Source organism: Salarias fasciatus, chromosome 18 (assembly GCF_902148845.1).
Source record: "Salarias fasciatus chromosome 18, fSalaFa1.1, whole genome shotgun sequence".
Lineage (NCBI taxonomy): Eukaryota > Metazoa > Chordata > Actinopteri > Blenniiformes > Blenniidae > Salarias > Salarias fasciatus.
Genome location: NC_043762.1, coordinates 22,990,897 through 23,001,673, shown reverse-complemented (window position 1 = coordinate 23,001,673; position 10,777 = coordinate 22,990,897). Strand labels below are relative to the sequence as shown.

At 47.3% G+C, this 10,777-nt stretch overlaps 1 protein-coding gene across 1 annotated transcript; it reads left to right on the top strand.

The window, feature by feature from the left end:
- The first annotated feature begins 467 nt into the window (after positions 1–467).
- On the top strand, positions 468–9,126 carry LOC115405984 (annexin A13-like). Its single transcript, XM_030115816.1, has 11 exons — positions 468–664; positions 1,921–1,996; positions 2,908–3,002; positions 5,091–5,261; positions 5,494–5,527; positions 5,844–5,923; positions 6,349–6,417; positions 7,210–7,311; positions 7,613–7,688; positions 7,870–7,982; positions 8,241–9,126. Exons 1-11 carry the CDS (start codon positions 650–652, stop codon positions 8,358–8,360), a joined length of 951 nt encoding a protein of 316 aa, XP_029971676.1. The 5' UTR covers positions 468–649; the 3' UTR covers positions 8,361–9,126.
- The last annotated feature ends 1,651 nt before the right edge of the window (positions 9,127–10,777 follow it).

The following is a 10,777-nucleotide window of genomic DNA, read 5'->3' as shown; positions in this document are numbered from 1 at the left end:
AAATCATTCATAAGTGCTAAAAATATATCTCAGTGTAAGGATTTGAACATGGACCCTAATATGAAGAATATTATGAATATTCAGGATATGATATATATTTATTATGTACATTAAGGGCATGCCATGCTCATCAAACATATGTCATGTCATTAACAGAGATTTGATGTTTATTACAAACCAAACCGTTTGAAAATCGGTTGAAATTTGAGCAAGTTGTAGCTTGTTAAGCAGTTCATGTCTCATCAACACAATGTTATGAGCGAGCGAGATTCCCGCACAAAGATGGCCGACCTCTGCGGACGTCCGACTTCATTGGCCAGCAGCGGTGACGAGGCATCTAGATATCTATGCGGTGTATGTACTGACAGTGTAAACTGTTTTGTACATGAACACTTCCATAGACATTTCCTTCTTCTTCCGGCTTCGCCGTGCGCGCCGCGCGCGCGGCCGTGACGTGTTTGCCGCAGCGGCGCGCGAGGCGCGGCGCCGCGGGACCAGGACCTCCCATCCTGCACGAGACGCAGCAGCGAGACATCCGCAGACAGCAGGCCGCCTCCAGCTCCGCTCCCCTCCAGCTCCAGCTCTACTCCAGCTCCGCTCTCTCCGGTTCTCTCCGGTTCTCTCCGGTTCTCTCTGGCTCGGGAACAGCATGGGGAACGTGCAGGTGAGGAACCCGTTTCACGGCCGCGCTGCTAAATAGACCGAAGCTCAACTCGATGTAAAGTTTGGGGGAAAAAGAAAAAAAACTTCAAACTCATAAGTTGTGCTCCAGGGGAGGGCCGCAAATGGAAGCTGGTAAATAAAAGAGGGACGCGAGTTAGAAGCGTCAGAAACGGCTGGACAATCTGTTTCTTTGACGAGTTAAAAACAAAAAAACTCCGCTGGAATGATGTGATTCTGTGCAGCAGGTCATTTCAGCTGAAATGCAGCTTCCTGTCTGGCTTCAGCTTCAGCAGGGAAGTCAAGCAGAATTAGAGGAACAGAATCGATAAAGCTGCAGTGTTAAAGTGAGGAGAGGGTGGAGGAGAGAGAGGAGGGTGGAGTAGGGAGGAGGCTGCTGCTGCTGCTCTATGACTCAGCATCACTCTGGCCTCTCCCCTCCTCCTTCTCTCCTTTCCTTTCTCCTCTCTCCTTCCTCCTCCTCTGTCCTCCCTCCTCCTCTCTCCTCTCTTCTCCTCTCTCCCCCCTCCTCCTCTCTCCTCCTCCTGCTCCTCTCCCCTCCTCCTTCTCTCCTTCCTCCTCCTCTCTCCTCTCTTCTCCTCTCTCCTCCTCCTCCTCTCTCCTCCCTCCTCCTTTCTCCTCCCTCCTCTCTCCTCCCTCCTCCTCTCCCTTCCTCCTCCTCCTCTCTCCTCCCTCCTCCTTTCTCCTCCCTCCTCTCTCCTCCCTCCTCCTCTCCCTTCCTCCTCCTCCTCTCTCCTCCCTCCTCCTTTCTCCTCCCTCCTCTCTCCTCCCTCCTCCTCTCCCTTCCTCCTCCTCCTCCTCCTATTCCCTCCCTGCTCCTGCAGGAGATCATGGCCTGTGATGGATCCTGTCCAGACCGTGGTTTGGAGCTGTATCTCGTTTCCTCACAGTAATAATAAAAATAATAATGCATTGGTTTTATACAGTGCTTTTCGGGATACTCAAAGACGCTTTACATTGCATTATTCATTCACACCATACTGGGTGATGGTAAGGTACTATTGTAGCCACAGCTGCCCTGGGGCAGACTGAAGGAGGCGAGGCTGCCAGTCTGCGCCATCGGCCCCTCCGACCACCACCAACCATTCACTCTCACAACTTTCATACTAGGCAACGTGGGTGAAGTGTCTTGCCCAAGGACACAACGACAGTGTACGATGATCAGCTGTAGTTAGATTCTGCTGCCGGCTGTTGTTTTAAAGAAGTGTGACCTTTTCTCCGCCTGTGCTCGCTCTCCAGCCCACCGTCGTCCCCTTCCAGGATTTTGATGTGACGGCTGATATCAAGGCCATTCGAAAAGCCTGTAAAGGTTTAGGTGAGTAACTAATGGAGGACTGTCAATGATTCACTTTTGAAATTTGTGATTAACCACAGATCTAGAGTTAGCAGTTCTGTCTAAGAAAAGAAACAGAAGAGAAAACTCTTTACTGTCTCTGAGGCGTTGGATTTCATCCCTGTGCAGTTCAGGTGAATTATGAGGATGAGATTCTTCATTTGAAGCTAGAAAATGTTACAAACATCCTCCCGTGGCCTCGATGTTCTGGACTGTTCTACACAAAAAGAGAAAATACGCCTGGCCTTCATGTGAGCGCCTCAGCCTAAACAAATTAGATAAGATTAAAATTCCAGATTTATTGATGTTTCCTGATGTGAAACTGCTCCACTGCAGGGAAAGATGCAGATAAAGGCAGTTTTGTTCAATGAATTGTTTATTTTGTGTGTTAATTACAAGTTCACAAATGTCATTAATCACAATTAATTGTGGTCAGAGTTCCCATGAATTATTTACAATTTTTAATCGATTGACAGCACTAGTTAAAACACTAGTTTCACCATTTCTGATGATTAGATAAAAGTTGCAGAATGATATTTCAGAGACAGACTTCTATATATCTGTATGTACATGTTATCAGCAGAATAGAAAAGTTATATATATTTTTTTTTATTTTAGAGAACTCTTTCACTCTGTTTGTTGTATTTTGTGTGAACTGTCAAAATAACAGTGGAGGGAACATCATGGTCTGAGGCTGCTCTGTCATGAACGCTGGTGAGGGGATGCTTCATGACAACAGCCCTAAACGTGGTGCGTCGACAACAGAACCGCTTCAGCCGGTCAGCCCAGAGAACCTAGAAAGGCTCTGGTTCACTCAGGCTTTCCTGCAGCGCGGCGCCTGTTCTGACAGACCTCGCTAAACCCTGGACTCTGTGTCTCTGTCTGTCTTTCAGGCACAGACGAAGACGCCATCATCCAGATCCTGGCCAACCGCTCCGCCGCCCAGCGCCTGGAGATCAAGCAGGCCTACTTCGAGAAGTATGACGACGTAAGAACCAGCGCCGAGCTGCTCTGCTCTAACACACTGCTCTAACACACTGCTGTAACACACTAACACACTGCTCTAACACACTAACACACTGCTCTAACACACTGCTCTAACACACTAACACACTGCTCTGACACACTGCTCTAACATACTGCTCTAACACACTGCTCTAACACACTGCTCTAACACACTAACACACTGCTCTAACACACTGCTATAACACACTAACACACTGCTCTAACACACTGCTCTAACACACTGCTCTAACACACTAACACACTGCTCTAACACACTAACACACTGCTCTAACACACTGCTCTAACACACTAACACACTGCTCTAACACACTGCTATAACACACTAACACACTGCTCTAACACACTGCTCTAACACACTGCTATAACACACTAACACACTGCTCTAACACACTGCTCTAACACACTGCTCTAACACACTAACACACTGCTCTAACACACAAACACACTGCTCTAACACACTAACACACTGCTCTAACACACTAACACACTGCTCTAACACACTGCTCTAACATACTGCTCTAACACACTAACACACTGCTATAACACACTGCTCTAACACACTAACACACTGCTATAACACACTGCTCTAACACACTAACACACTGCTCTAACACACTAACACACTGCTCTAACACACTAACACACTGCTATAACACACTGCTCTAACACACTAACACACTGCTCTAACACACTAACACACTGCTATAACACACTGCTCTAACACACTAACACACTGCTCTAACACACTGCTCTAACACACTAACACACTGCTATAACACACTGCTCTAACACACTAACACACTGCTATAACACACTGCTCTAACACACTAACACACTGCTCTAACACACTAACACACTGCTATAACACACTGCTCTAACACACTGCTCTAACACACTAACACACTGCTATAACACACTGCTCTAACACACTAACACACTGCTCTAACACACTGCTCTAACACACTAACACACTGCTCTAACACACTGCTATAACACACTAACACACTGCTCTAACACACTGCTCTAACACACTGCTATAACACACTAACACACTGCTCTAACACACTGCTCTAACACACTAACACACTGCTCTAACACACAAACACACTGCTCTAACACACTAACACACTGCTCTAACACACTAACACACTGCTCTAACACACTGCTCTAACATACTGCTCTAACACACTAACACACTGCTATAACACACTGCTCTAACACACTAACACACTGCTATAACACACTGCTCTAACACACTAACACACTGCTCTAACACACTAACACACTGCTATAACACACTGCTCTAACACACTAACACACTGCTCTAACACACTAACACACTGCTATAACACACTGCTCTAACACACTAACACACTGCTCTAACACACTGCTCTAACACACTAACACACTGCTATAACACACTGCTCTAACACACTAACACACTGCTATAACACACTGCTCTAACACACTAACACACTGCTCTAACACACTAACACACTGCTATAACACACTGCTCTAACACACTGCTCTAACACACTAACACACTGCTATAACACACTGCTCTAACACACTAACACACTGCTCTAACACACTGCTATAACACACTAACACACTGCTATAACACACTGCTCTAACACACTAACACACTGCTCTAACACACTAACACACTGCTCTAACACACTAACACACTGCTATAACACACTAACACACTGCTCTAACACACTAACACACTGCTCTAACACACTGCTCTAACATACTGCTCTAACACACTGCTCTAACACACTAACACACTGCTCTAACACACTAACACACTGCTATAACACACTGCTCTAACACACTAACACACTGCTCTAACACACTAACACACTGCTATAACACACTGCTCTAACACACTGCTCTAACACACTAACACACTGCTCTAACACACTGCTCTAACACACTGCTCTAACACACTGCTCTAACACACTGCTCTAACACACTAACACTCTGCTCTAACACACTCTCACTCGGAGGCAGTGACCCTGCAGTGTGTGTGTGTGTGTGTGTTCAGGAGCTGGAGGAGGTCCTGCGGAAGGAGCTGACCGGTAGTTTTGAGAAGGCCGTCATTGCCATGCTGGACCCTCCTCCCATCTTCTTTGCCAAGGAGCTGAGGAAGGCCATGAAGGGGGCGGGGACCGACGAGGCCGTGCTGGTGGAGATCCTGTGCACGGCTACTAATGCGGTCTGTTTTTATCAAATGTCTGTCACTAATGTAGAAACATCCTAATTATTAATGAAATACAGTGAAAAAACCTTCTGTAGAGAAAAAAATAATCAATCAGTAAATTCCATGAATGTTTAAAAGTCAGAGAACAAGACCGAAGTGACGGGCAGCTTCTGGGACTGTGATCCTCTGAGGCGATGTTCTCTGGAGCGAAGCTAACAGAAGTGTGTCTGCTGCTGTTTCCCACCAGGACATCGCCAGCTACAAGGAGGCCTACGCTCAGGGTAGGTTTGGCTCCCATTCATCCAAAGTAGCTGCTTATTATTGATGATCGTCTCTCTGTGACGCGCCGTCCTCGTCGTATGGAAGCAGAAATGCTCCCCACGTTGTTTTTCCTGCTTGGAGGGAATTCAGTGGAGGCTAGCGAGCCGCAAAACACAGGAAATATCAGCACTCTGAGTCACACCGAGGGTTCAGCGTTGTGAATAATACAGACGTTTCGGCCAGCAGTGCTCATTTATCTCAGTATCAAGCAGCCACAGCTCTGATGTTCTGCACCGTCTGAGAGTGACGACAGGAAACGCTGCTTTTCCCTTCCAGTGCACGAGCGCGACCTGGAGGCCGACATCGAGGACGACACCAGCGGGGACGTGAGGAACCTGCTCGTGTCCCTGCTGCAGGTCAGAACTGCTTCACACTCCGAGCGCGAGGAGAGCCATGTCCTCTGTTCTGTCTGGACGGTTCTTTCTGCCGACCTTCGCCCACTGGGACATTCGTCACATTGTTTGGCAGGCCCCGCCCACCATGCATCCCCTGCTTTTGCCGCTGCCCCGCCCTCTTCTCCTCTGTCCCCCGTCTGTTTTCCTTCCTCAGACAGAGTGACTCATGTCCTTCTGCAGGAACGCCCTCAGATATTTCCCCAGAACTCAGAGCAGATGATCTTTAACCCTCCACACACTGGAAACTGCTATTGCTGTGCTCCCTCCTCAGCCTCCTCCCGACTCGCTAAGCCTGTCTCCTCCCACTCTGTCCTCACTCCTCTGCCTAAAATCCTCCGTTTGCATTGTTTCCGCTCACTTCTCCGCCTCGTGTCTCCCCGCTGCAGGCCAGCCGGGACGAAGGCTTCGAGGTGGACGAGGGTTTAGCCGAACAGGACGCTGCGTCTCTGTTTGAGGTGCGCTCGCAGATCAGGCCTGTTACTTCACTCCTTTAAGTTCAAGGCTGCGTTATCGCTGGCGCTTTGAGTCACATGGATGTTTTGCAGGGGGAAGGCGGTCCTGGATTTAGAAGTTTAAGTGTCTAAGCTCAGGATGACATGCAGATCTCAGCCCCAGGGTTTATTAAAGCAGGCGGTTCTCACTGCTGCAGTGCAGGAAAGGTGTCAGTTTCATTGTAATGTTCAGATATAATCAGGCAAAGCGTGACTTTCTGAAGGAAGACTTAAAGGTGCTGTAGGCAGGATTTTGCTAGTCAATGCTAATTTTTCTGTGTTTTCTTTTAATTAAATGTTAGAGTATCCATTGATAATCCTTTAGGAGTGTAGCATAATTGCACTACTGCGAGGGTGCTGCGTTTCCATCTGTCTCTGTTCTGAGCTGAAAAGGAAACTCGACAGCTCCAGGTATCTTTGACCAATCAGAAGAGCCCCTGAGGCTCTAACCGTGATTGGTCGGGGGGCGTTCGTCGCACGTTCTTGTGGGAGGGGCTTAACTTGCGTAAGGGCGTGATGTCAGAGAAAACAGGACAGGATTGGCTGTGCTGGGTTTCAAATCGCCATCTTAGATGGGTCAAATCGCCATCTTGCTTAGGTAAACCTAAGCAAGATGGCGGAGATGCGGAATCCTGCCTACAGCACCTTTAAAATCCATGGATCATTTTTCAAACTGGAGAGATTCATGAATAACAAACACTCAAACTAACTCAACTGATCACAGATGTTGATTTCTGTCTGTGTTGTTGCCGTGAGGCGGGAGAGGGCAGGTTTGGCACCGATGAATCCACCTTCACCTTCATCCTGGCCCACAGGAACTACCTGCAGCTCCAGGCCACCTTTAAGGCCTACGAGTCGGTAATTTATTCTTCTCTCTTGGATTTGAGTTTCGACACATGACGACATGAGTAGATTTTGCAGACCAAATGGAACTCGACTGAACACATTATGTGGTTTCAGATTTATGGTGTGATGGCGAGATGATCTTCTGCTTCATGTAGAGATTATATAGATCTATCATTTTAATTTTCCAGCGGTAAAGGTCAATCCTTCATTACGTTTATGCAGATAATTACACACAGGAATACGCTTCACCTGTGCAGGTGTGTGGAGACGTGGAACCACGTTATATGACATGAATTATCTTCCTTCCACGCAGCTCTCAGGGACAGACATTTTGGACACTATTGACAACGAAGCCACAGGAACTCTGAAAGAATGCTACGTGACTCTGGGTAAGGAGGGTCCTGGCCTTCAGCGAGTCCAGACGGATCTGCTAAACATCTGTTCACTGTGTGTGTGTGTGTGTGTGTGTGTGTGTGTTTGTGTGTGTGTGTGTGTGTGTGTGTGTGTGTGTGTGTGTGTGTGTGTGTGTGTGTGTGTGTGTGTGTGTGTGTGTGTGTGTGTGTCCTTCAGTGAGATGTGCGAAGAACCCGCAGCTGTATTTTGCCCGTCGCCTCAATGCCGCCATGAAGGGACTCGGCACCGACGAGGAAACCCTCATTCGCATCATCGTGACCCGCTCGGAGGTGAGTGTGTGTGGAGAGCGGCTCGGAGGTGAGAGTGTGTGGAGAGCGGCTCGGAGGTGAGTGTGTGTGGAGAGCAGCCTGGTCAGGGGCTTCCGGGGTTTCCCAATCCTCTGCTGTACTTGAAACCAGTTTTGGCGGCTCAGTTAGTTAGTGAAACTGGTTCAGACGGGTCAGTTAGTGAAACCGGTTCCGGCCGGTCAGTTAGTGAAACCGGTTCCGGCCGGTCCGTCAGTGAGCGACGGTGTTCTTGCTCTGCAGCTGGACCTGGAGACGGTGAAGGACATGTATCTGGAGAAATACGACGTCACCCTGAAGGACGCCCTGGACTCCGAATGCGGCGGAGACTTCAAACGCCTCCTCATTGCCATCCTGCACTGAGGGCCTCCACGCCGCCCCCTGCTGGCCGTGGTGAATCATGGAGCAGCGTGACACAACCCCCCTCTCTCTCGCTCTCTCTCCTCTCTCACTGTGAGCGACTCAAGGACCAAAACCATCATCTCACTGAGATCCAGCTTTCCTGTTTGACATGTGGTGAATTTACATTTCTAGTCTTTGAAGAAACACTACAGCTTTAATGATTCAGAGAGAAGGTTCCGTCATTAAGACAGCTTCACTCAGTGTGTGGACCTGATGTTCATTAATATCCACATCTATAACCTCCCTGCACTAATATCAGCTTCACAGTATTTAGTGTTTTTATGAAGCAGCATCCTGAAGAGCTGCACCCTTGAAGGTGCTGCTGCTTCTCACCAGCTGCCACCGTATCTTTCTCTCATCCATCGTCCACTATTCTTTATTCGCGCATTATGTTTTGCACTATTTGCCTCAGAGATGCCTTTTCTTAAGAGTATAGTGATGCAATCTGCTTTCTGCTGCTACACAACACTTAAGTGCCAGATTCTCGCATTTAAGGTCTGAAATTAGTAAAAAATAGTCTTTCTCAATTCACATTACAAAAACATGAAGGATAGAAACGTTGTCGCTCACACACTGCTGGCTTGTTTTGTAGTCTTGTCCCTGAACGCTTGTGGGATTTTTTAACTCTACGTCGTCTTGTTGCCAGTCACAGCCTACAAAGCTGCCTTTTCTCACATTTATACACATTGTTACACCCCCTGTTTTTATTAAGTAAATGAATTTACAGAAAAAAATAACCAGTGAATTTGTCTCTGTAACCCTGGAATCACAAACACTATCTGTCAAATATCCAACTTTTACTTTTTGATATTTGAGCATAATTGAGAGCATAATATAATATTCTATTGTCAAATTACAAAATGATATGAAATAAGCAGTTGTTAACCTCTGAAATTCTATTTAAAATGCGTTACCCTTACATGTATCTCTACATCTATGAAACGAGAATAAATTTTAACTCCACATAAACGCCGGTGTTGTGGTTCTTTCCTGTAGGGGGCAGTGTTGTCCCACCTGTGTTGTCATGCTCTTTAGGGAAAATGGCCTGACATTGTGGAAAATGAAATATATGAATAAAATACGAGGGGGTACCCAAAAAAAACCGGAATTTGGTCAGAAAACAATAATAATAATGAGTTCCGACTTCTGGCCGTCAGATGTGCTGCAGGTAAGCCTCGTGCACATCTGTGAGAAATTTGAGCTCCGAGGGTGACACTGACGCCTGTCAGGAGCTATTTATAGCAACAGAGTGCAGAGGCGGTCTGCGATTTTTTCCAAAATGGCGACATTGACGGGGAAGCCAGAGCAGCGCTTAAACATTAAATTCTGCTTTCTGCTGGGAAAAAACAGCAGCAGAAACACTCACCTTGTTGCAGCAAGCCTACAAGGATGATGCTCTGGCGAAGAATCAGGTCCATAAGTGGTTCGGGTGGTTTAAAAAGGGCCAGATGTCCGCGCGTCGGGTGCGCTCAGCCGTAAAAACAGTGCTGAGCTGCTTTTCCGCTGTCCAGGGTATCGTCCACAGCAAGTTTGTCCCTCCAGGTCAGACTGTAAACCAGGACTACTACATGGAAGTCCTCAGACGGCTCCGTGAGGAGGAAGCGGCCCGCGGAGTGGCGGAGTGGAGCCGGTTGATCCACCACCACAGAGCGCCAGCGGACACGGCGCTGCGCGTCACGCAGTTTCTGGTGAAGAATAAGATGAATCTCCTCTCCCATCCGCCTAATTCTCCAGATGGAGCCTCGAGTGACTTTTTCTTGTTCCCCAAGCTGAAGAAAGAGCTGAAGGGACAGCGGTTTGCAGATGTGGAGGAGGTGACAGAAAAATCGCAGCCGGCAAAAAATGGCACTTTTACGCGCGGGTCTGACGACGCATTAGTGAAGCGGGAGACGCGGCTGGAGCGCTGCATGAATGCAGATGGGGATTATTTTGAAGGCGACGGTGGTTTTATTTTTAAATGTCATAAATAAAAAGTTATAATCAAATTCCGGTTTTTTTTGGGTACACCCTCGTAGAAATACTTTATTAAGCCAAAAGAGGGATGATTTTCCATACAGTTAGAGAGATGTGTGACATTTAGGATTATATATAATATTCATTAAACTAACCACACAGTAGCAGATTGATTATAACTTCATGCTCCGTCGCTTGAATCTAAGTCAGATTTCGGGGCCTTTGTGTGTGAAATGTGTGTGTTCTCCCTTCAGAATCATGTGTTTGATGCTCGCTGTAGAGGAGCCTGTTCGGGTGTTTCCTCTTTCTCTGGATCAAGCAGAATGAAGTCCTGAACTTTAGAGTAGGATCTGTCTGGTTATAGTTTGTGTGATCGGATCTAAAAGCTGATTTCTGCAGCGTCTTCCCCTCAGCGATGTGCCTGA